General features: G+C 39.5%; 1 protein-coding gene across 2 annotated transcripts in view; it reads left to right on the top strand.

The window, feature by feature from the left end:
• The window catches only part of VWA8 (von Willebrand factor A domain containing 8), a 180503-nt gene extending 157200 nt beyond the window's left edge, over positions 1 to 23303 (top strand). For both annotated transcript variants that reach the window (XM_021375025.1, XM_021375031.1), the window contains 8 exons: positions 268 to 376; positions 1111 to 1267; positions 4176 to 4284; positions 9297 to 9422; positions 11292 to 11450; positions 20110 to 20208; positions 21044 to 21282; positions 22839 to 23303. In XM_021375025.1, coding sequence (XP_021230700.1) covers positions 268 to 376; positions 1111 to 1267; positions 4176 to 4284; positions 9297 to 9422; positions 11292 to 11450; positions 20110 to 20208; positions 21044 to 21282; positions 22839 to 22947 — 1107 coding nt within the window. In that variant the 3' untranslated portion in view covers positions 22948 to 23303. The remainder of the gene's footprint in view (positions 1 to 267; positions 377 to 1110; positions 1268 to 4175; positions 4285 to 9296; positions 9423 to 11291; positions 11451 to 20109; positions 20209 to 21043; positions 21283 to 22838) is intronic.

Genomic DNA, 27013 nt, shown 5'->3' with positions numbered 1-27013 from the left:
TACTACAAGAGGCATTCAAACTGTGGATGGTCCTGTCTACAGTAGAATTTTAAATTCTATTGGCTATCATCAATAAACACTTATTTTTGAAGCATGGTTAACATCTGAATGCACTGCGTGGTTTAAATTTGATGGTGCTCTTAGATCTGATATGGGTCTAATGTGCCACTCAGCACCAGAGTGAAAGATCTGATAGGTTATTGTTGGGTTGTAAGAGTGGTTTTACTTGGTATAAAAAAAATTTACAGGTCTGTTTTTATTTTACAGATAACAATTCAGAGGGACAGTGGTTTGGATGTCAGTTCCCCCAAACATGGAAAAGTGGATCCAGATAACATGCCTCATGTTGGTGGAAATACTTGGGCTGGTGGAACAGGTTTTCATTCATTACTTTTTTAATGCAACTTAGAAGGATGTTTGCGAGGGATGCTGTACCAGATAAAAATAGATATGTACAAACTCAGTCTCTGCTTAGAGCTATTTTACTCAACACCTTTATTGTCTGTGAGAAGTAGTTGCAGTACCTAGTGCGTCACTTAAATTCTGTATAGCAGATCTCTGCTTAAATGACATTTTGTAGTTGTTTCTCTTCATTGCCCGTATAGGGAACCAGCACCTTGCAGCCACAGAAGCTAGGCCATCTGAGTCACTTGCCATTCTCTCAGACTTACGTAGCAGCAGCATTTTAAGTGATATAGATAGTAGACGTACACAATAGGCAAAAGTGCCTTCTAATTCTAAAGAACATGATAGTGATCTCTTGATAAAGTGGTTTGGAAACAATGTAAATCAACAGTCTTGGGAAAAGACGAAGTCTGAATAAATTGCTTTAAGGACTGAGAGCTTTGAGTATATGTTCTAGACTTAATTTACTATCCCCTTTGTACAAGGTGATCACTGTTACTAATCTGGTCTCAGAGTACTATAGACACAAGTGTTCGATTGGGCTTCTCCTGTACCATGATAACTATTTGGTTTTGAATATCCTTGGTAATAAATATTTATTTTCAGAATTGGGAGATTTTTCTGCGTTTTCTCTAAAGAAAATATTTTCTTATTTATTATTGAATGCATATTCTTTAATTCTTTTTTTTATTTCAACCATCCTAGGCGGGAGAGACACTGCTGGATTAGGTGGCAAGGGTGGGCCATATCGTCTGGATGCTGGCCATAAGGTTTACCAAATATCTCAAGCTGAAAAGGATGCCATTCCTGAGGAAGTTAAGAAAGCTGCTCGAGAGATGGGTGAAAAGGCCTTTAAACAGAGGTAATGTTAAAGTCATTATTTATCCTTCTGTTTACCAGAAGAATTAGATGAAGAAAAAAAAACAATTGTCTTTATTAACTGCACTTACTAACTGAGTATTTCTCAGAGTATGCACAGAGGTTCAGGTTTCTTCCGCCAAGTGAAATTTCAGGTCAAACTCTGCTACCTGTCATAAAAATAGCTAAGTGCATTGACAGTCATGCCAAGTGAGTTTTATGTTTCAACCCAAGCCATACTACAGTGTGAATGTCTGTCTGAAAGGAGAGTACTGGAGAGATTAAAACATTGGAGCAGGTAAATTTAGAAGCAGCTTTGTCAGTTCACATTTTGCCGCTGCTAACAGTGATTCCTAATCAAGGGGGCAAATCTGGGTGCTGTAAGTAACAGGAAAGGAGATTGCCATTTGCTCCAACTGATGTATAAATATAGATGTTTTAGCACGGAGCACACTGTATGTGAAACACTGCATTTAAATTTATCTACTGCATTCAGATCAAGTTTCTGTTTTAACCTTTTTTTTATTACTAAATTTCCTCAAGCATTTAACGTATTCGTTAGAGCATTAGTGATTAATAAAGACAAGGAAAGTGTACTGATTATATCAGAGCTTCACAGGAAAAGGTTCAGAAAGGAAAAAATACTTTTCAGTAGCTACTTAATTTACACAAGCAACATGCAGAAATTTAAATTAAAAATAATCAGTTCAGGGTTTGCTCTCAGGGGGAAGACATGGCTTGTTTTGTCTGTCTTTTTTTACTGGTGTTTTATGGGGCATGTGAAGGAAGACTAATTTTAACCCTCTTTCTACATCCCCATTCTGCAAGATTCCCTTCCAGTTTTTCCATAAGAGAAAAAGCTCTTAGATAGCACGCATCTATTTATGTGTAAGCAAACATAGCATGCTTTGATGGGTTTCTACCTGCCTGTATGATGCTCTGCAAAGTTCATGACAGGGGAAATTCCTAGATACTGATGCATGTTGTGGAAACAGTGCAGCTGTGTCCTGTAAAATCTGAGTATCTGCACATGAGGTAACAATTTACATCCTGCTAAAACCAGTAAACTACCATGCACCAGCAATAAATGTAGTCTGTTCTGAAACTACATTTGACATGGATTATTATTCTATACCACTTGGGTAGTTGTGGGAACTAAGAGATAAAAGTTAGGAAAAGGAAGGTTGGAGTCCTTTGTCTAAAGAAAAAATTTCACTGTTTTGTTTATATATTATTGTCTGGAAGGGAGAATTTTAATCTGAATGCATTTGATTGCATTCCCGGCTAGATGAGACTGCTAGTGGAAATCATTTTAAATTACCCCATTTCAGTAGAATGGAGTTATCAGCTACTTTTGGATGGATGCAGTATTTTTTGTGGTATTTTTCTCAACTAGCTTTCATTATGGATTACTGTAGATTCTAACAAAGTAAAACTGTGTTTCAGGTTTTGTTGTCTTTTTTCTATTCACTGATGTGAATATCCTAAACTCAGTTGGCAACTGAGTCAAGTTTACTTCAAGTCATGAAGTCAATTAGAATGTACAGCACAGAAAGTTATATTTTCTGTCCTCTAATGAATAATAGCTGTAATGACTATGTCTATGCACAGTTCAAGGTAGAAAAATACAGTCATACTAAAGACAGCGATGGTTTGGTACTTGATTGTAATATTATTAAAGCTCAATTCTAAACAGCAATTCGGATCTGGACCTCATCACCTATGGTATTTCATTCTCATGTACAGTATATATCCCAAACAAGTAACATGTTGTGATATTTAAAAGATTGTCATTCAAAATATTGCTGGCCTATACATACTTTACTAATAATTTATAATTCATTTAAAAATCAGAATTTTCAACACAATATGAATGAGATGATGCTGTTATGAAGTGCTTGTGTTTGAAATAAGCTGTGCATGGATAGAATCCTGAAATCATAGAATCATGAAGATTCAAAAAGACCACTAAGATCATCTAGTCTGACTGTCAGCTCATACAGGATAGGGCATATGTTTTTTAGCATAGGACTGAATCCAGTCAGGTGGTAGATGGTTGGATGGCCAGATACAAGATTGCAGCCTCACTACATGAATCTGGGTTACTGAAAATGTTGAGTGGTGCATAAACCCAGCATATTCGTCTGTCCCCCAGCTCATACTTCACTGTTAGACCTCTGTAATTATGTTCCAGTTGTGAGTTTCACCATCATAAGAGTATCTGCTCAGATATGATGTTGAGAGCAGTAAAGAACTTTTAAGTGGAGACACAACTTACAGAAGGCACTTGTATTACTTTTTATAGTGCAGATGTTGATCTTTGTTATATGTCTGGACAGAAGAGAGGTCAGTGACATGACTCATTTTTGTGGGGGAGCACATTTTTACTGACATGCTCTTAAAGCTCCTTTGTTTCAAGATTTCGTAATTTTCTGAAGCACCAAGATAGGTATTGGAGACACAGTGACTGGCTGTAAATCTTCAACAACAGATTTGAGAGTATGTTTGTGCTTAACCTTTGTGTTAAACTGTGGATCATGGTACGCTTAAAATACTCCGACAGTGAAGTAATGGATAGGCACTCATGTATGTACATATAGCAACACCTAAGCCAATAAAATTCAATCACGGTTTTTGGAACATCTGATTCACTTCCCAAACATTAAGGCAGATTAGGAGAGAGCCAAGAGATTAGTAATTTTAGTAGGTTTTAATGTGATGCAAGCCTTGTATGTGTTGGTGATCTTTTGAAGAATTCACAAAAGCAGTTGCCACTTCTTTGATTTGCCTCTTGTTTGTGATCACTGTGGTATCACTTTACGTGTTATCAAGTAAGCATGCTTCCAATTTATATATGCTAAAGGATTATGTTGTTTGTTAAACTGTTCTGAGCTCCCTGTTCTTCACTCTAGATTGAAAGAGATTCAGATGAGTGAGTATGATGCATCTACTTATGAAAGATTCTCAGGAGCAGTACGACGTCAGGTTCAGTCACTCCGCATCATCTTAGACAATCTGCAGGTAATCTTAGATTCTCTGATAAATGAACATGGTGAGCTCATTCCATCTTGCTTAAAATGCTGTCCTGCTAATATTGTTACCATCTGATACATTTGAGAGTTAAAAGCAGATTCAAGTTATAATTGTGCTTAGGAAAAACAGTCTCTTATTACTATTTCAAAGGCAGCTTTTAAGTGGATCTCAGTGCTCGTATTTACAAGTTACATTACTCCCATCGCACAGTTTGCAGACATTACTTATTCAGGAGCACAGTTTATTGAAAGAAAATGCTATATGTTATTAAAAGAATATGTGATGGTTTGTAGATCAGTCTTTCTCTTCGTCTCCTGTCCTAAAGACTTATAAACATGCAAATACTGTAGGTGTTAAAAGACATTCATGGCTTTGCTGCTTATGCACCTGAAAACAGTTCTTCCTCAGGATTAATTTTAAATCTGACTAATTAAAATAGGGATGGCTCCAGTTACTAAGTGGAAGCTAACCAAATACGCCAGTTTACTTTTCTTCTGTTAACTGGATCCATGGTTGCTTCAAGTTTTGCTAGTGTTCACCTGCAGTGTAATTAAAATAAAAAGCACATTGTTTCAAGGAAGAACCTGTTAGTCCTTGAAAATGAAAGGAAAATAAATTTACTCCTTATAAGACATCTCTCTGATTAAAAATATTTCTGTTGAAGGCTCAGATATCTCCTCATATAATGATCATTTAGAATGGTCTTGTAACAATATGCTTTGATTCATGCAGGCGCCCAGTATGTATTTCAGTTCAGGACTTAGGCTTTTGGTATGTAAAGAGAGGTTTCAGTTGAAAAGTTGTAGGTATAAATCTCAGTTTTCCCTGAATTATTTTTATCCAGCTGCTTATTTTTGCTATGTTTCCAGCAGATACGCATTTTGAAGCACAGTTTAGGACAAGAAGTAAATAAATGAATCTTCAGTTTGAAGTCTTTTTAAAATCTGCCTTATCTATTCCTTGGGGCCAAAACTGTTATATTCAGGGGTCACATTAATCATAGTCAAAATATAATGTATTTTAATACAAGGAGACATATCCTGTGACTTTGTTAAAAAGGTCATTTTAATATCAAGGCAAAGACTTATAAGCCTTGGTATTTTATGAGACTTCGCCAACTTCCTGGGAAAATTCATAACAGTGAGCCACAGAGATGGTAAACTTACTGTATGATGAAAAAAACAAACTCACTGAGTTCAGAAAAGCTAGCTCTTAGAATAAAAGCAATATTGAAAGCAAATTTTGAACTTTATACATTTCTATACACATTTTTGGTAGTTATTTTATTAGAAGATGCATTAGGAAAATGAAGGTAAATGATAACAAGAGTTACTTAGAATCCAAGCATATTTCATGTTCATTTTTTCACTTCTGGCTTTTTAAAGGTGTTTGTGTTTGCTTTGTTTTGAACTTTCTGTGTGCTTGTAATGAAAGTATGTTTTTCACATTCCTTTCACCTGGATTTTCTTTTCAACATATGCCTTTTAATTGCTGGGTTTTGTGGGTTTGTTTTAAAAAATATGTTCCTTTTACATCCCAAGAATCTGAAGCCTGGAATTGTGGTCCAGTTGTTGATGCCTCAAAAATCAGTAGCAGCAACAAGTTGAAAGTAACGCATAAATATGGCCTGAGAATGTAATTTCGTAGTTCATTTTATTTTATGAAACTTGCTAATCTTTGTCAGTGGTTTGAACAAAATTAGTAAGGCATTACAAGTTGTTCTTGATCTTCTGTAGAAGTAGCAAGCCCAGAACTCCAGAGTCCAGTCAATGACAAGCTTTCTTCTCTCTCCTAATGCTGACCAACCTCTGAATAAAGCTTGTGCATCTGAAGTCCTGATTTAAAAACTTACAGTTGATCAGAGACTCACAAAGACCTGAGATTTTAGATTACTTGCCCTCTGGAAGTACTTCTCTTTTTATTAATTACAGAGAGAGTCTGGGGTAACTGCCCTTGTAGCTGCTGAACGTCCTTTATGCACCTACATTTAAACTGGACAAACCTGGGCCTGAGTCACAGAGCCTAATGGGGTTCACTGATTTAGACTGTGTGGGAATCATCAGCTCACAGCAGCAAGAGTAAACCAGTGGCAGTCTGGTAATAAAGACAGCTGGGAGAGCTGACATTGGGAAAAACCTTGTGCCTTGTCAGTAGTAGTCTTCTGGTTTCAACAACGATGTTTTTCTGGGGACATGTCCATAAAGTTTTCCCAGAACCAAATACAGACCGCAGCTGGGAGTATTTCATACAAACCTGTAGCATTACATATTTAAATACAATTGTTTTGTATATGCAGCTTTTTCCATGTTAATTACAGACATCCTGGTTATATTTTGTAAAATTCGTTTAAAATATGCCTTTGATACCTTTCACTGAGAAGAATTATTGCAGTGGCTGCAGTGTGTTGCAGTAATAATGGATTGTATGGACTGCCCTTTCTAGAAAAGGAAACTGTTTTTCTCCTTCAAACATAAATACTCATGTCATTTGTTTAAATTTATGAAAATTACATATTGAAATTACATTGAAACTTACCAGCTACATATGTGTGCATTGTTTAACACAAAAACTTAAGTTTTTTAAGTTTTTTTTAAGTTTTTTTTTCTGTAAAGAAATGCTTAGAAATTCTGCACTGAATAGGCAGATGCTAAGTAGTCTAAATAATTTTAGAATTATTTTGATAAGATTTTAAGTCAGATTTTGTCAGTGTCCTTTCCTGTTTTGGGAGAAGAATGTAAACTCTGTGTTCCTCTAAAAACATTTCAGCTCTAATATTGCTTTTTTTTTTTTTTTTGCATCAGCAGAACATTGCATAAGCTTTATAATGTGGTAAACAGTCATGGATTTTTAAGTATGATCATAATTAAAAACTATATTCTTCCCACACTGCTGCTCCTTGAACATCAAATAGCCCCAAAGCTAAAGCTTCTTGAATGAAAACTGTAGTGAGACTAGTTAAGAATTTGCTCATCTAAGCTGAAACTTTATAATATTCTGGTGTTTCTCCCTCCTGTGTACTGAAAGGAAGCAAATGAATATTTGACAAAGCAGCAGCCCTCAGGAAGTCTTAAGGCTATGGCCCAGTATGCTGGTGGCTAAGGTTATTAGGAACAAAGTCATCTCATCTACATCATCCTGGAAGTGTCATGATTCACTTTAGACAGGCTCTGCTCGCTGAACACATCATCTCTGGGAGCATTTTTATAATGGTTAGTTGGAGTGTTGAAATTTGCCATGTGTTATCCTACTGTGGTTTTCATAGCAGGAAAGCACCTACTGTGTGGCACTTCAGTGGAACATGGAGAGGTCATCTAGAATGTACAGGTCTCTTCTTGCAGTGTTACACAGCTCCCAGGGCATCAAAAGAATCAATAAGCCTATGGAAGAAGGGATTTCAAACTCTGTCCCAGGGGTAGTTAATGATAGTGAAAACTACTAAGCTAGGGTACAAACAAATGCCTGGATGCCCCACTGCAAAACTGGGTTAGAGCTAGGCTAGCCGTAGCACCACTGAAATGTATCAGAGGGAACAACTGACTGAATTCATAACTTAAGAAATCTTTTACTCTTTAGCCTCATGTAATTTAGTAAGAGGCTGAGGTTTCCATGTACTGCAAGAATCTGTAAAGCTTTTGTCATGACCTAACTAAAAAGACCCGTGCTTGTCACAGCTATGTTAACTCGATACTGTAAAATGAATTAATCAAAACATTCTCCCTGTGGCTTTGTGTTCTTTCTGCACACTTATTGTCATAGATAACCAGTCCATTGCTCTTGAATAGCAATTGGCAATAGGCAGTAGTCCAACACGCCTTTTTCCATATGCACTAAAAAGAAAAAGCTCGTAAATTTTGACCAAAGCAATTTCAAAGATTCTCTGAGCCTTAGGAAGCCATCATCTTGCTGCTCAGACTGTACAAAATTGCAGTGATTCGTCCTCTCAAATCCCAGGCCTGCCGTTTGCTTGGGATTTGTAACATAACACTTCCTGCTTCTCAGAGAGCAACTGCTTTTCATTCCTGAGATCCAGTGTCTCAGGCACTTTGAGTCCTGCTGGATATTTGATTTACCTCCAGCTGCTAACCAGCAATTTTGCTGAGCGTGCAAATGCATTATATGTATATAAATTTAAAATCATATTTCCGGGCTGGCCTTATTACAGGGATGAGCAACTTCAAGCTAAAGACTTAAGCAGAAATGAAATAAAGCTTAAAATACATATATGCACTCTTTGCCATCTTTAAATGATCTTATGACATGAGGACTATGACGAAGCTATCCATTCAAATGTTGGGTATTTTTAATCTGAAATACTTGAATCTTTAATCTTCGGTGCTTGCTTCTATGTACTGGAGTTCCATTAACACTTGAGTTACTGGATTGCAGGGCATTCTCATCAAGCCAGGCTGTAAATAACTAACATTCCTTCAAATAAAATGAAGAAAAACGTTAAGTGAAATATCTCTTGAGTATCACAATTTTCAACGTTTTCATTGTAAAATAGAAAAATTGTGTATTACAAATGTTGTTTTAAAAGAAACCACTTACCACTACGTAAGCTTAATGCTGCTTAGTTTTACCTTTAAGTCAGCCACCTTTTTTTTTCTTGTGCTTCTTGAATGAAGAGTGTGTAAAATATTGACAAGTTCTCCATGTCCCTATGGTTGTATACGGTTTTGCACAGATTTGTTACACAAATTTCCAGCACATTTGCAAGAAGAAAGGTTAACATTTCCACAGTCCATAGGTAAGCTCCCACATATCAAAAGACTTTAAGGAGGGCAAAATTACAGAGGAATGTATTCTTTGTCGGTATTGACTTTTCTGTCAGAGAAAGAGAGGAAAAGAACTATGAAAATATGGTCAGGTTTCATTGGCTTTTGCCAAAAATATCACGTAATGACAAAGAAAGTTCATACGTTTGTCATGTACAGTGGGTCTTAAATTGCCTAAAATACCTTCAAATCACTAAGTGAATTAAGGTTTTTTTTCTGTTGTAGGCCAAGGGTAAGGAAAGACAATGGATGAGACACCAAGCTGTTGGGGAGCTAGATGATGCCAAAATCATTGATGGGCTTGTAGGAGAAAAAGCCATTTATAAGCGACGGGGAGAGCTTGAGCCTCAAGTAAGTATCCGACAAGTAGCATGGGAAAGTAGGAAGAGCTTAACAGGTTCGATGGTTTCTTAGTGGCTGTACAGGTATAGAGATGAGAAACTGAGAAGAACTATGTCTGGCTCAAGAATTTGCTGAGACAGCCACAAAATGGAAAATTTGCATCACCCCTTCCTATAATCTTCCACAGATTTGCTGTTGGCCATGCTCAGAGAGAAGATGCTGATCTAAGCAGACTTTTGTTTTGATCCAGTGCAACAGGTTTCATGCTATTGTTTTATATTTTCATGAGCTGAAAGTCATTATCAGAAAACTGCTCATTCATCTAAAAAATAGAAGGAAAAGATTTTCTCACAAATATAATTTAATTTTTTTTGTTTATATAGACTCCTACACCCTTGAACATTTTATAAAAACAAACATTCCGTAAATCTATTATTTTTCCATGATATGCAAAGCATTCTGTCTTCCACAGATACTTAGATTTAAGAATAAAAGTAATAATGAAAAAGAAATGTGAGGAAAAGCCACTGGGGTATGATGAAGTTGCCTGTCCCGTGTCCCATTTCAGCCATTCCTTAGAACACATTACGGTTAGGCCTTACGCGAGATGAGGTTACAACTGTGAAACCAGTTGAATCAGATCAACAAAACCCAGCCAAAATGCGTGTGGCTAATCAAAAATATTTAACAGTAATACTTAATGACAGACTGCGGGGGGTCAATCAATTTGCAATCTTTATAGTCTTTTTGTGATCTCTTTTGAAATTTAGACATTAAGATTTTTTTTTTTAATAAATGAGTACAGTATCTTTTTGCACAACAGGTACCCCCTTTTGTTGAATTTCTGGTATTATTTTTTCTGCTTGTTCAACCTGGTGTCTGTTTCTTTGATCAGGTCTTAGAAGTTATCCTTGCCTATGTGAAAGATCAATAAGGGGGGAGTGATTAGGTCCTCATTTCTGATTTTTTTTCAAAATGCGTTTTCTCAGTGTAAATAGTTCAGTTATATCATATAGTTAGTTATATCAGTGAAAAAAAGACACCTTTAAATTTTACATTTAAAAAAATAGCAGGATTTAATGGATCCTCTCACTCCCCCTGTTTTGTAAGTGTGCAGCAGTCCATTGACAGAATAAAAAAAGAGTAAAGCACACAAATGCTGGCGGCTCTTTCCAGTTAATAGAAGCATTTTAGGTATCTGTTTTTTAACGTGGCTGTTTTTAGACAAATCGTATTTAATAGCCATTAACTTACATCCAGACTCCTCTCAATGCGCGCTGTATAAAGTACCTCCTTGGAATGTACTGTGCCAGTAATTGTTAAAACAGATGGAGATTGTTTTCAGGAAAAAATAATGGTTTGGGGATGAGAATAAAGAGAAATCTAGTAGTTAATCAGAACAAGATTTCAAACATTTTTAAAATATTATAAACCTCAGCAGATGAGATTTTACAGTCTTCTAAGGGTCTCTGTGAGTACTGTAAGCCAAGGAAGAACATTTCCATTATGAGCTTTGGCAGACAGGGAAAAGATGAGAGCGTTCTTTCTGAAATGTGAAGAATAAAAAACGAGACCAGAAAAAGTATTTTCCTGACAAGCATGTGTGGAATTTTTAAAGGTATTTTGTTTCCAGTCATTGAAGGTGAAGGGAAAGAATGAATTGAGGTATCTGTTTGGCACCTGCTTTGAAATACTTAAAAAATAAAAGTTAAAATATTTTTTCTTCTTTTTTAAAAAAATAATCCATTTTTGCTTGGTAAAGGTTTTGTGCTTTGCCCGATCTCGTGGGTTCTTCTTCCAAAATGTGTTATCCATAGTGATGTTTAGGTTTCCCATTTATACCATGTAATTTTCTTTTCCACTGTGTTTGCTTGTCAGCCTGGGAGCCCCCAGCAGAAGCCGAAACGCTTGCGCTTAGTGGTGGATGTTTCCGGAAGCATGTACCGCTTTAATGGCGTCGACGGACGGCTGGAGCGCTCCATGGAGGCTGTCTGCATGGTTTTGGAAGCTTTTGAGAATTATGAGCACAAATTCAAGGTAATTACAGCTGCACTAGGAGGTCTGTGGTTATAGCGCAGACTGTATGGGACAGTGGAAAAAGTGTTTCAGTAGTCAGTCTAGCCAAAGAACATTATTCATTCCTGCAAGGAAGTAGAGGCACTAATCTGTTTCTGGCAAACTGAAAAATAATACTAGTGAATGGATAAGAAACATTACATGCTTCAGCGGGGAGAATTCAATTTAAGATTCCAAGACTTTAATTTGTTGAAATATGCTGCCTTTTTCTGCATTTATCCATTAATTTGTTTCTTTGAACAGAAACACTTAAGACTGTAGAACACAGGTAAATAGCAGCTTTGAGACATGCAAAAATGCCCAGCCTTTCCATCTTATCCCAGAGCATGGACAGTAGTGCTTTGTGATGGAAAAAGACCAGACTTATTTGTCTATTAATTGTGAAAGCAAGAAAACCATTTATTGTGCTGAAAGACGCCGAGTCCAAAATGTTGTTTAATGGTAGCCTGCAAAGGAAACGTCAATACATTTTGTGCTCTTTTTTGTCTCTGTAAACGTAAACAAGGCCTCAGGTATGTTTCTGTAAATTCAAAAATGACAGAAATGGCCAATCCTGAGTTTATTCTTGACAAACTCAATGTTTGATGGAAGAATAAAGATGCCTTTTAGAAGAGCATCTTAATCATGAGACTTAAAACACATCAGAACAAAATGTAAAATCTTCTAACTAAAAATTAATATAAAACTTAGTCCAGATTGATTCAGTCAGATTTGATTCATGTTGGTCCTCTGGTAGCATAATCTTCCAGGTTTCTGTTCTTCCGTAGAATCTCCTCTGAAGAATGCAACATAGAGAGTTGTCCTCATAGAACGTCTTCCAAAAAGCGATCATTTAGACTTCCAATTATCAGATAAAAGACTATAAAATGAGACAAGCATTATGTTTTTAGCCGACTTTCCTAAGTAAAAGCTTCTGCTGTCGTACTGTGTCCGTCACGCTTTTTTGCCCTTGAACTTCAGAACACATTGTCCAACTTCTAACAAATCTGAAATAGTGGTTGAGTTTCCAATGGTACTAAATTCCTGAAAATGTTATGAAAATGGGCAGGGTAGAGACTGAGCCTCTGTTTGCATTCCTATTTGAGAGAAATGCTGTAACAGTAAGGTTAGACATTAGCCTAGAGAAGCTATGTGGGAATTCAACTGTAATTAAGAAGGAAATGGGAAAGGAGTCAGCTGCTCATGTAGGTCCCGCTCACTAACAATAGAATGTGAATAACAAATGCTAATAGGGAAAGTGCAGTTATACAAAATGATTTGTGCAGTTTGGTAAATCAGGAGTATCTGAATAATATGCATATTAGTGTTATCAAATGCAAGATCATCCACAAAAGAGTAAGTAGTGGACATGTGGATAAATTTAACTACTGGAGTATAGTCAACGAGGCTTTTAAAAGAGAAGTGAAGGATTTTTTGAAGCATCTATATGCATGTGACAGGCAAGGTTCGTTGACTGTCTCCTTAGCCAAAAGCATTTGTCAAAAAGTCCCTCACCATCAGTTCATACAGAAATAGGACTGCTTTAGAGGTAAAAGGGAAAGCTCTCAGATAAATGAACTACAGCTTAAACGAATGAAAACAGACAACTGTAAGTGGCCATTTTTCAGTGTGAGGAAGTAAAGGAATGTCACTGGTGGAACTGCTTTAGGATTTGTGCCAGCCCCAGTGTTGTTCTGTATATTCATAAGTGATTGGGAAAAGAGGCTGGATAGTCAAGTGACAGAAGTTACTATTTGTATGAAGTTATTTGGGCAAAAAAGAAGGGAAATCCAACTGCAAAAAGTGGGGGAAAAAGACCTGGCGGGAAGTAGTGACTGGGAAATAAAAAGGCAGATGCTGTTTGGTGCTATCAAATGTGAAGTACTGTAGATAGAAGAAGACAGTCCTAATTTTAAATACAGAGTGAGGAACTCTAAGCTGTCTACTGGTGCTCACTCAGAGTGACTTATTAAGGCACTGCAAAGAAACTTTGTAAATACGGTGCATGGCTTTTTGAACACAGAGCCCACCAGCTGTCAAAAGGTTAATTGTAAGTTTAAAATTATTAGCAAAAGAACAGAGAACAAAGCTGAAAGCATCAGAATGCTGCTGTAAACATCCATAGAGCATCCACTTCAGAATTTAAAAAAAAAAAAAAAAAAAAGCAATGTTATCCTCACAATTTCTTTGTGTCAAGAGAGCTGTAAGGCCAATTTTTTACTTAAAAGTTGAGCAAGATGCTGGAAACTGTAGTGATATAGCAAGGAGAAAAAGTTGCTTGCAGCTGCTACATCTGTTCAACTTCAGTCAGCTCTAAGCAAACTGTCCTTCATTTAAGGGCTCCTTGCACTAGAGAGTGGACTTCAGTAGACCAGTAACAGCAGCCTGATTCAGACCTGGCCAGATTTACTATGAGCTCTGTCAACCTCAGAGCTGCTTTTGCTCAAGGGCAGAAAAGTGTTTTTCTTCCTCCATATCTCTCTTTGCTGTCTCATTGGGATTTCATTCATTCTAAGCATAACATCTACGCAAATATTACAAGTCTCCCTAAAGATGATTAGGACATTAAACAGGATTTTAAGCAAAATTGCACAAACCACTCCTATCAGAAATCTCCCAGCCATGTGCTGATGGACTTCTTGTGTTATTCCTTTGATGAAAATAAATAGCATTTCTGAAATCTCTAGCTCTAAAATACAGCTTTTCTCATGTATAGTCTGCTGCGGCAGTTACTTCACCTGGGACAACCAGAATACGCACCAGAATAACCAGAAAACATGCCAGTTCCTCCGTTTCTAATGAATGTAATTAGGTCCTCAAAGGGTGAGGTGCGGTGATCTTTTTTAAATACCATCAACTCCAGTCTTGAACAACTTCTCTGGACAACGTATTCCAGTGCCTCACCACCCTCAGAATGAAAAATTTCTTCATAAAATCTAATCTAAACCTACTACAGGCCCAGCCTGTGATTATTCTTGGCATTGCTTCAACTCAGGTGTAGCACCTTGCACTTCATGAGGCTCATGTGGGCCCACCTCTTTAAGCCTGTTAAGATTCCTCTGGATGGCATCGTTTCCCTCTAGCATGTCAACCACACCGCTCAACATGATGTCATCCAAAAACCTGCTCAGGGTGCACTCGATCCCACTGTCCATGTCACCAACAAAGATATTGAATAATAGCAGTCACAGTACCTAACTCTGAGGAGCAGCACTCATCACTGGTCTCCTGGACATTGAGCCACTGACCACAACTCTGAGTGTGACCATCCAACAAATTGCTTTCCTACTGAGTGGTCTATCCATCGGGTCCATGACTAACTTAGAGACAAGAATGTTGTGTGAGATTGTCAACTGCTTTATCACTTTGTTCTTTCTCTTCCTATCTCTTCTTGCTTTCTGAGAGTGGTCTTATAAAAACAGACTTTTTTGGGCTCCAGATATGCTTACTGTTACTTGTTCCTGTTGTAGCCCCATTTGCAAGGGTCACAGCAACGTGTGCTGCAAATTTGAGGGGTTTCTTGCATAACAAGTGTTGAATCTGTGGAACCATCAGGTTTGTTAAGTAGAACATTAAAATGGGATTTTCACAGTAATATTCCCTTCTCCAGTTATCTAAGCACAGGGCAAGCTCTTGAAACCAGTTCTTTGTTCAAGATCTCTTTTCTGCTAGTACCTGGTTTAGTTCTCCACTAAATAAGGTTGTGAATGTATGAGGTGGGTTGATTTATCCTGTCAGCTGAACTTTCCCCATGCATAGTATCCTTTGGTAATACTGATGATGATTGCTTGGTCTGTCACTGAAAGAAGGTAGAGAATACTTCATCCTTTACAAAGGAGCTAAGTACTGGGTATCTGACTGTATCAAGCTGATGACGGTGTTATAGAGTCATAGAATCGTTTAAGTTGGAAGGAGCCCTTGAAGGTCATCTAGTCCAACTCCCCTGCAAAGAACAGGGACATCTACAACTAAAGCCAGAAGAGTGCCAGCAGGTATTCATCAGCTTTATATACTTGTGCAGAACGAATTGCCTCCTTCCATTTCCCATAAGTGCAGGCAGTGAATCATTCCTTGTCAAGGGGGAAATGGGAGGCTCATCCTGCAGTCAGGAAATCCATATAAATTAAAAGCCATGTTTCAAAGCTCTCCTCTAATGTCATCTCATCCACGCTTCCCCTGAAGTACTTTAATAAAGAAAAGAGTGGGAGTGACTGAGGTAATAGAAGCTGTGTTCCCAATCTCATGCTAGTGGTGGAGGTTAAATATGTTCCTACAAATGCACCTGACTCCTTCAGATGTGTGGGTACATAACTTGTCTGTAAGTTATAATAAGCAAGTTGCTTTGTGGGACTAAAGTTCTTACATCTTTTGTATGCCTCATTGTACATGTCAGTTATTTGAAAATGTACAGAAGGGCAGCTCATTCTTTGCTGTAGCAGGGAGAGTGCTATGTCTGACACATAAACCATATGGTTCTATATCATCCCTAATTACTGTCATTAGTGTACACGATGGCAGATTTAGGAGGCATGTCCAGTAAATTATACAACAGCAATTTTATGAAGCCTTTAAACAATGGTAAGTGGTTCGATGAATGGCATGTTACATAACTGGTAGGAAAAGCCTGAAATTTTATTTATAGCAGTATTAAAGGGAAAATGCAGATTTTGTATGCCAAGTTCAGCATTCTTCATTTGGAGAATTTACTTATAGAGTTAATTTCTTGTTACTGCTATTACCTAATAGTTTATTACTCTTAATTACCTTATTACTCTTAATTCAGGAAAAGAAAAAATGTTTCACATGCTTGGCAGAATAGTTTCTTTTAAATAATAAACAGAAGGCTTGAAATAAAATTTAAAAAATCTTCAATGTTGTCCAAAGAAGAGATCAATTTATAAAGATGTGGCCCTCAGGCAGCGGCCTGTCTAACTCACACTGCCTTTTACATCCAGCATGCATCTTCTTTCACCTTTTTAAAATGCCTTCACACATTAAACCTTTCAATATGGCAGCTGGAGAAGACATAGTCTTCCATTTTTTCCAGTAGCAGCCATCCATTCAGTGCAAAATGTAGCCATGGAGTAGGGGTTGTTTTAACCATTGAGAAAGAACAAGAAAATTAAGCTACTTGCAGAGACAGTGTGTTTCCATGTTGTGTGCTCAGAGTTGAACGGAGCAGTTCTTGGCTCAGTGTACCTGAGGCTATCAGAAAACAAGCCACTGTGCACCACAACAATATATTAATTCAATTAAGCCTGCACTGTAGTGAATAAATATTTTGCTGCTGGATTTGTCCTGAGAGCCTATGCTTGCACTCTATTTTGTGAAAAAAAGAAAACAAAATAAAATTCTGTTCCATTAAGCTCATATCACAGCTCTTCTCTCACTTTTAACTCCATCCCTGTAAATTCTCCAAGGGGATTAATGAGAAAACTGCAGTGGATCCCTGCTTCTCAGAGGCTCTTTCTCCATGCTTCTCTTTAGCTGTGTTCTGACCCCTCTGCTAGTGCAAGGAAAGTGCCTCTTGTTTTAAAAAAGTGTGCATGTGCCTGTAGCAGTTGAGGTTCCCAGCTGGCCAGGGCTCTGGAGCTTCCTTTCACAGTAGGAGAGTGCTGGACACTAAGGGATTGTTTTATTAGAACACAAACTAGAAAGAGAAAGGAAGCCTGGATGAGAGATTTAAATAAAAGCACTTAACATACATCTCCTTTGCCCTTACAGAGTGTTCTTCTTCACTCCAGTTTTACCCTGTGCCAGATTCCATTATCCAAAGCTGTAGTAGCCCCTGTACATTCTGCTGGGCAAGCATCTCCTTTCTGTTACTTCACTGCTGACACTTGGCTGTAACCATGCTCCCATCCCTCTCTCTGATCTCTCAGGCTGCCAGTCTTTTGCTGATTCAATTAATTTAAGACAATCCAAGGCTGCATTCCCATCCCCTCCTTTGCTGGAGCACGAATACTCATCTGACCTCACAGCTCCCCAAAAGCAGCCTCACTCTTACTGAGCTTTTGGCCACTTCTGGTCCCTGAGCTGACTTGCAGGGAGATGAAAGGAGTGCGAAGGGCAGCACAGGGTAGAGTTGATGACTCCAGCACAGCATGGGCAAGGTAGGGTCTGACTCTGCTTTTGGGGAGGCTCCACTTGACCCAGCCTGCAGCAGCCAGGAGGAAGTGAGCAGGCACTTCTTCCCTGCTGCCTGACCACACTTCTGTAACAAATCACAAGCAGCTTAGTGAACTGTTGGCAAGGAAACAAGAAAACAGATAACATCTGTTAAATATATGTACTCACATGCATGCATGGGCACACACAGAAAACAATGGTGGCCAAGGTCAGAGCAGACAGGACGTGATGTTCCCAGGTGAACAGCTGTACATGCCTGCAATAGTTTGCACTGTAGTACCCAGCCTCTATGTTCCCACCTTGTGCCAGAATGCAGAGGGGGTAAATCCATGGGGTTTGAACCAGGAATTAGAGCTGTCCCCTTCACACAGGCTGTCAGACCGAGTTCAAACCCAGCCTTCTTGAGATGAAATCTGCCCATCATGGTGTGCCAACAACCAAAATGATGTTCCCAAGTAGCATAGCCTGGCCTGTTCCCATGAGCTCTGCCTGACGGGGCTGATGCCAGGACCCTGGGGATGAGTCCCATGAGATGCTGGGCAGGAGCCCACTGTGGAGCTTCTTTTAGCAAAGGGGAATGACAGCACTTTGTTTCCCATAGTCAGGTTGCTGATTTTAAAGGTGATACAGAACTGCTCAGCAAAGGACGTGTAGGGTTTCATAATTTAAGAGCCTACCCTGAAGATGTGTGGATGCTGCTGACGTTACATAAGAACCACATTAAGCACTGTGTATTTTCTGCTCCATTAAGCCAGTGCTTTATTTAGTTCCTCCAATTTCAATACTGTTTTAAAACAATACACGTGTGTGCTCCTTGTGCTGTTCAAGTTCTTGATTTAGTCTTGTATTCATTCCAAAGTGTGCTGAATGTAACCTCAACATTCCCCTCAAAGTCTGTGAGTTTTCATTTACTATTGTCTTTTCTCTGGGAAAGACACCAGTTTTGGGACAACAGAAACACCACATAAATATTCATCAGGAAAGAGAGTCTGAAAAGTTAAGGATGAGGAAAGAGTGTAGGAGCAGAAGGAAGTTTTGAAGACAAAGTGTGTGGCAGACAGGAAGGTTTATATGGGGCTGGGTAGCAAATACGAGACATGGACGAGCTGAGAACAGGAGCTGGAAAAGCCAGCAGAGCAAAATGATGTGGGAGTACATGGAGACTGGAGTATATTTTCCAGAGGAAGAAAGTCTGGGTTATGTGAGGCTGTCCTGAAACAGTGTGACCCTGGGTGAAATATCCTATAGTGTGTGGCAGGGGTGCTGTTTTATAGAGGGAGGTGTCCCATTTAGAAATGTTGTTACAGCTGCTATAGCTTTCTTTTAATCTTGATATATTTTTTAGTAAATTAGCCACATGGAAACAAATTAAAAGAGCTTTGCTGAGAAAGAATACTGTTTCTCCAATCTCCACAACCTGACTTGTATCAAATAAAGTGATCTTCAATGGGAAAGAAAAGACAGAATGACTTTGAGGACAAGACCTTTCACCATATGATTGTGTGGGAATTAGGGATGATGAACCTGACAGGGACCTCCATGCACTGCATGAGTAAAAGGTAACAAAAAGGCAAAATATTGCATAAGAGCTCCCTGTCGGCTAGCAACAGCTCAGTGCCAGCTGGTCAGGGGAAAGTAAAGGCATGTCCATGCTCCAGGGGCAGGTCACACTAGCTGCAGGACACTGGGGATTTCTCCAGGCTCAGGATCCATGCACTGTGCTCCATCACTTGGTGCAGACAGCTCTTAAATCCACTTTTGTCCTGCTGCTGAATTCTCCCCGGGGTGATTGCCACATTCACAACACAAAGGGCAGGGCAGGGCCTTGCCATAACTCAGCTTGTCTTGGTTTTCATGTAACTCTCACGTAAAACAAAAGCCTTCCAACTATAACATTATTTGTTCAACAAGATATTTGAACTAGCACAGCTCTACATACAGCATCTTTCTAGTGGGAAGATGTGCACACACTGTCCTTCAAAAATGGATGGAGACTCCTGGAATTCACTACATACATTTAGAAATGGTTTTGATCTGTAATGCACAACTATAAGGAATGCTGGTTTACAAAAAAGAAGGCTGGTAGTGCTTTTTTTTCAGAGCAGAATGAGGTCACGAAAACAATTCATCAGACATCGGAGCTGCTCTCAAACAATGCACTTTTTGTTTGTTGGGCTCAAGAGAAAGAAAATGGCTACTTAAGAAAAAGTAAGTGGACAGTGTGAGAGGGCAAGGTCTTGATCTTATGCATCACTGCCCTGTGGTTGATGGAGTGAGGTAAAGAACGGGCCATCGAAATAAGTAACTGTTCCATTATTTTGTGACTCTCTTCCATGTTTTCACGTCAATGAGAAATTGCAAGTAGCTCCCTTAAGCAGGTCATAAACATGAGCAGTAAAGAGCATTCTGGTTTTCTTGCTGAAAGGAAATCACCTTTGATCTCTCTCGTATCACTGCGAGCCACAGACCATATGTGACTAACAGATGACTGATGAAGTTTTCTTTCTTGCAGTATGATATTGTCGGACATTCAGGAGATGGCTTCAACATCACCTTGGTTGAGAGTGGTAAAGTTCCCAAGAACAATAAGCAAAGATTGGAGATTCTTAAGGTAAATCCTACTAACAGCCTATGTTGGGTAATTAAGGATTTTATGACTACAGAGCATAAGAAGAGTGAAATAAAAGACAGATAAGAAAACAGCAAGCTGAAACAGAGCCTTTCAGAGATTGTGCCAAGATAGCGGAGGCTAGATATGCCTTTTTCTGGTCTGCTATGTCATAAATGTGTCATTTTGACTGCTTTTCAAGGGGTATAGGAAGTTCCAAACATTATACAGTGGCATTCATAGTTCTACCTAAAGAACATAGTGACACTACTAGCATGCAGGTGGATCATTTGAACTGTAGGGGGATCCCAGGATATTGGTTTAGCTTTGTACCTTCAGGATACATTGCCATAAGCAGCTTTATCAATGCAGGCAGCATATTTATTTCATAAAACCTTGAACAAAATGTTTCATTATTTGTGAAACTTGCTGCCTCCATCAGGAGTCAGATATTTGATACTAAGCGTGACGCTGTTAGAACCTGGAAGTCCAGTGCAAATTATAAACAGATGGGAACAGAATTAAGAAAGTAATTAAGAGCCCTCTTTTCTTTCTTAAATATCTAGCAATATAGCTACTCAAACTGCAGCTTATCAAAATATTTTACAGTCTTTAGGGTCCTGTCTAATTCTGTCTGTGTGTGACACACTGTGTGATACAACATATTACGTATAAAAGACTGCATCTTCTGTGGTATCTGATGCAGTGTCCATAATTCTGAACATGCATCCCCTAATACAGCATGAACAAATATTTGCTTCCTTCCATGCCAGCCAAAATAAATGTTTGTTCATAAAGTCATCTTACATATTTGCATTTGGCTGTGTTGTGCACACAGGTCATGCATGCTCATGCTCAGTTCTGCATGAGTGGAGATCATACGTTGGAAGGGACTGAGCACGCCATTCAGGAAATTGCCAAGGAAGAGGCTGATGAGTATTTTGTTATCGTCCTGAGTGATGCAAATCTTGAGCGATACGGCATTGAACCATCAAAATTTGCCCAGGTCTTGACCACCAATGCTCAAGTCAATGCTTTTGCCATATTTATAGGGTCTTTAGGAGACCAGGCAGATAGGTAAGTATATTTGCTATATTCCTAATATAACTGTTTCCATTCGTCATAAAGCTGAACTGTGCTAGGAGAAAACAGTATGTAGGAAACACTTCTGTGCTGCACGGTGACAGAGCACTGGCACAGGCTGCCCAGAGGCTGTGGGGTCTCCTCCTTGGGGATCTCCCAGAGCCGCCTGGACGTGGCCCTGGGCACCCTGCTCTGGGTGTCCCTGCTGGCTCCTCCCTTGTGTTAGAGATCTAAATTCTTTGGAGGATCTGAGCCAATATGCTTGTTGTTAGAGCTACTACATAATTCTACTTGAAAGTGTTAGGGTACAGGGGAAAATAAGGAAATTCCGTCCAAGCTGATGTTCCACATCTACTGAGGAGCAGTACACACAACAGGAAGCTGCTGCAGCCACAAATAATAACACTGCTTTTTCTGCTTCTGTTCACGTTTTTGACAGGAGGAAAGTGAGGCAAGCCCCAGAGGGAACTGGCCCTCAGTATGTAGTTTTAATCAGAAAAGGTTTGAAAGGGTTTGAAAGTTACAGCTGCACTGCCAGCGTTAACCCAGTCTGCAGGTCTGTGCATCAGAGCTGTGTTGTGCATTAAAAAAAAAACCACTATTCTGGCAGCTTATAGTTACAGAATGCCCTTTTACATCTGCTTGTAATAAATAAAAAAAAAAGCATTGACCATATCCTGCTTTGTAAGGAGAGATCTTGTAATTGCCGAGTTCACTGAGTATGGAAAATGCACACAATGCTGTCACTAAGATGCATCTGTGTATGTGTAAGGGCAGAATTAGACAAAGCCTTCCTGTAACTGCCGTGGGGGAAGGACAAGCAAATTCTTTGTAGCAGCTTTTTAAAAACTCACTTTAAAAGTTTGGCTTAACTTATCATTGGGGAAATGGTGCAGAGCATAAACTAAAACTTGTTTAAAAAGCGGTGAGAAAACCACTTCCAAGCCTGCTGGCTGGGCATGAGGGAGATGGATTTAGTGAAGTACGTCTTGTTTAGCTTTTTGTTAAGGGAGGTTAAGCTGTGAATAAGAATGTGTCAGGCTAATATTTGCAGAGAAATATCTGTCCATCTAATCTGCTGTGGTCGAGAAGAGGAAGTACAAAGAGCACATTTAGAATCACTCGATGTGTTGAATTGAAAGAGCTGTGAGTTCAATCAAAGCAGGGTAATGTATTTAGAGTAAGTAAATATCTGCCTTTCTGGAGAAAATGTCTCGCTGCCTTCGGAGCACCAGATGGGTTAATACCTTGTACCAGACACTGGTACCTTGATCAAAATAAATTTTATGCACGTCAGAAAGAGGACGTGAATAAAAAATAGAAATAGCCTTGATTGTCTTGCTGAAAGGACCTCAGCTACCCAACTGCTTTCAGTCTTTCCTCCCACTGCTGCTTTCCCAAGCCTTTAATTGCACAGTGACAGCAGCATAAATGGCATGTGTTGGCAAGGTATTCAAAAGGAAAACATCCCTTCTGAAGGAGCTCTATCTTGCGGTAGGGAACATAATTGGAAATGGTAATTCTGTCTTGTCCCTCATTCTGCTCTGCAGGCTGCAGAGGACTCTGCCGGCAGGACGCTCCTTTATTGCCATGGATACCAAAGAGATCCCTCAGATTTTACAGCAGATCTTCACATCAACCATGCTGTCAAGTGCCTAGGCAATGCCGATGTCGTGGACGTGGGAATTCAAAGAAGGAATTCACTCCTGCTGAAGATACAAACTCTACAGATGAAGATTATCAGCTATTAATAAAATACATCCTGTTCTGTAATCAGCAAACCAACCCAAATCTGCACTACAGCTTCATGTGTTCAAGGAACTGCAGTGAGTCTGGGGTAAATCTCAGGCTGGCAACAGAATGGATGTTCTTCCAGAGGGACAAATAAATAAAGTACAGTTTGTGACCATTACTCTGGCAGATGGGTTGCCAGCACTGTAGCTTTGTCTGGCATGGTTTTACTAACATGGTTCTCTGGGATTAGATAACATTATACAAGGCAGAGCCAGAAAATCTGTTTCAGTGTTTTGTGTGTATATGTTTGAATGGGTAGTTAACCCCATCTCTAATTTAAGCAGGGCTGCTCTCGTCAGGAAGGAAACCCTTCCTTCCTCTGTTGTTGCTCTCTTGTCCTGGTGGGCACGGGGGCTTCACCGCTGGAGGCTGGGAACAATGGGGCAGTTTGCAAACACTGACCGTCACATGTAAACATTCATTATCTGATCAGGCACGGTGCTCAGAGATGTCAGATCTAGAGAAAGTGGCTGCTGAGGAGGGAAAGAAATGTCTCTTTCAGTTCTGCCCGTGAAAAGAAAGGGGAAGGGCTCAAAACAGCCTTGAGAACCCACCTGCCAACATGGCTGAGGAGGGAGTGACTACAGCATCTCCTCTGCATGATGGATGATGAAATCCTGCTTTGCTTTTGCCCAGAGTCCCTGAGATGGCCTCAGTACCTGGAGGTGCCTTTGTGATTGGGAGACAAAAAAGTGTTAGCGCTTTGCTAGAGCTCCTTCGTGATCTGTGTTGCTTGGGTCTTTTGGAGATGAAAGTGAAGGACAGATCTAGGCATGAGAAAATAACTTATTTTTTTTTATAAAGGAAAAAAAAAACTTTTCATTTTAGCAAGATATCTGCATTGCATAGAGTTCTTTAATATCCGGGATACTTGTAAAGGCATTTTACGATTCAGTTGGCTGCTGTTTGGCTTGTCCCATGAGGCGATAATCTCTTTTTACATACTAAAGAACAGATATCTTGCAGTGCCTCAAGAACACAGGGATACCTGAAGAACTGAATTTATAATTTAACTAAGCTAGGGTTGCATCATATCTGATAGTGTGCCCGTATTAGTTTAACTAGAAAAAAGTCAGGGAAAGTGCTCAAAAATATGAAGGAGGAATTGCAATAATTCTAATATTTTTTTTTAATCCTAAAGTTACTGAAACTGCATTGTGAGTGGTAGTTTTGAGAAGGAAGAGTGAAATGATTTTGTTAAATCAACCGTGTGTGTTTTGAAGAGTCCAGTGTCTGGTGGCCGTGTCCTGCAGCAGCCTAACTGTGTAACCAGATGAACCTGCACCCAAGTCTGAGTGCCCCGAGTGTCGTATCACAGAATCATAGAAGCACAGAATCATAGAATGGTTGGGTTGGAAGGGACCTTAAAGACCATCCAGTTCCACTTCCCTGCTGTGGGCAGGGCTGCCACCCACCAGCTCAGGCTGCCCAGGGCCCCATCCAACCTGGCCTTGAGTGCCTCCAGGGATGGGGCACCCTCAGCTTCTCTGGGCAACCTGTGCCAGTGCCTTACCACACTCTGAGCAAAGAATTTCCTACTCATATCTAAACTAGCTCTCCCCTCTTTTAGTTTAAAACTATTCCCCTTGTCCTACTGCTATCTGACCATGTAAAGAGTCAGTCTCCCTTCTATTTATGAGCTCCTCTCAAGTACTGGAAGGCTGCAATGAGGTCTTCCTGGAGCCTTCTCTTCTCCAGGCTGAACAGACCCAGATCCCTCAGCCTGTCTGAGTTGTGCATTCAGAATCACTGCACTGAAAAGCTTTACCCTAAGTGCCCCGAAATGTCCTGAAGGCAGGATGCATGGGGATGGAAGGCCTTTTTCAGAGGTTTCTGGGATTGTTATGATAAGCATATACGCGAGAACAAAGAGGTTAAAGACGTAATTCCTGTTTGCAGGGAGTTGGGAGGGGAGTGCTGGGTTGATCCCAGCTGGGACAAATGCACACACATAGACACACTCACGTACACACAGACATGGCTGCTTAGGGGAAGCACACATCAAAACATAATATCCTAATCCTGTAAACACATTGTGGGATGCTACATGCAGTAAAGAATTGCCACGGTAGGAACCCTGTTAGTAAACATGTTTATAGTGGAAATTCCTTCAGCACCTCTGCTTTTAGTGCCTTCAGACAGGAAGCATTGCAGGACAGTAATTAGCACGTGTGCTGTACACCTCTTAGCTTACTCAAGCGGAGAAACTTTCTCACCCCAGATTTACATATACTCCAATACTGTTAGCATTATCATAAAAACATTTTGAGGGGAGAACGGGTGAATGAACACTTAACACTTATTGCAGGCCGTGTTTGACCTGAGAGCAGCTCTCTAAGTTATTCCAGTGCTGTGGGAGATTTCCCTGGGTTGTGCAACTCTTACTGCTCTTGTGAGGTTTGGAGGTATTTAAGAAATGTGTAGTTGTGGCTCTGAGGGACGTGGTTTAGTGGGCATGGTGGTGATGGGCTGATCTTAGTGGTCTTTTCCAATTGTAATGATGATTCTGTGATTCCAGTGCCCGTCACATGGGCAGAAACCCCAGCAGCAGTGGGGCCTCTTGGGCTGGCAGTGTGATTCACTGCTCAGTTTACAGGAACATCCAGCCAACACCGTTCTTTCATGGCCCTGAGACCCAGCAGTGCTTTTTAATATGCATTTATTTGTTCATTAGTGACATACTGAGGAGTAATGTGGTGCCAGTGAATATTCATTGCAGTGCAGGCACCAGTGCTGTTTCCTGTGCAGGTGTATGGAAATGTTTTTCATCTCTCACTGTTTATTACAGCACTTCTGCGCTCATCTGATCCTACTATGTGAACAGAACCACCAACTGCAGTGGGTCCTGACCTGTCACTACTACCTTCATTGCTCCAGTCATATCAGTAATAATTTTAACTAGCTCTTGTAAGGCAATTTTTTGTCTAGCTCCATCTGTATGTGTCATGATTATTCTTACTAAATATTCATTTAGTAGGACTATACAGTCGTTTAGGATTACTACTTAACCCAGGTGCAAATATATATATATTACTACATTACACATATTTACATACCTATATTTATAGGTAGATACAGCCCAGGCAGATGTGCTTCCAGTCAGAGCCAGGCACATCCTCCATGTAAGAAGGTGAGCAGCTGAGGTGCCTCCATGTGCCATGTGGATACAAGGTGTGAGCAGAGATGTGGAGGGATGGAAGCTTGGGCTCCAGCGGTCACTTCTTTTTCCCCTTTTGCTCTTTTTGCAGACATCAAGTGTCAAGCACGGTTGTGGCTGTCATGATAAAGGTAAGAGTAAAGGTCATAATTGCTGATCAAATACACTGATGTAGTATTCAACCAAACAGACGTACATGAGATGAGATTCTGTATTTAAAAAATTAAAACCGATTAAAACTGATGCCCAACTGGGAGTACAGGTGAGAGACATGAGAACACCAGAGCTCTTATTCTATAAAGTCTTCATTTTTATTAATGATTACAAAACAATTAGTGAAACGGTTCGGACAACAGGAAAAAAAAAAAAAAAACCTTGCAGTTGTGCTGTGTGGACTATTGCACATCATCATGTTGATTAATAAATAACATGCCTATAGAAGTGAGAATGTACAAGACACTGACTGAAAAATAAATGCAAAATTTCTAACTGTGGACTGAATCCAGAATGCTGACTTGAAAATGTAATTGTTGCACAGAAGCTCTATATTAGAAAAGGCTGAAAGTGTAATTAGTGCCTTCAACAGCATTTTGATGCAAACAGAACTTGAGGGAAGTTCATGGCACTCAAGGGGACTGAAGAGAGCTGGAAGGGAGCTCTTTTAGGATCTCCTTCAATCTGCATGCTTGGGCACTTGTATTGGCCATTTGCTTTTGGTAGTCTCATTTTGGTCTTTGTGTCAATCCCCATTTCTTCCAACCTTGTCATTTATTT

This window comes from Numida meleagris, chromosome 1 (assembly GCF_002078875.1).
Source record: "Numida meleagris isolate 19003 breed g44 Domestic line chromosome 1, NumMel1.0, whole genome shotgun sequence".
Classification (NCBI taxonomy): domain Eukaryota; kingdom Metazoa; phylum Chordata; class Aves; order Galliformes; family Numididae; genus Numida; species Numida meleagris.
The sequence above is the reverse complement of the archived record's forward strand: the minus strand, read 5'-3'. Positions and strand labels throughout refer to the sequence as shown.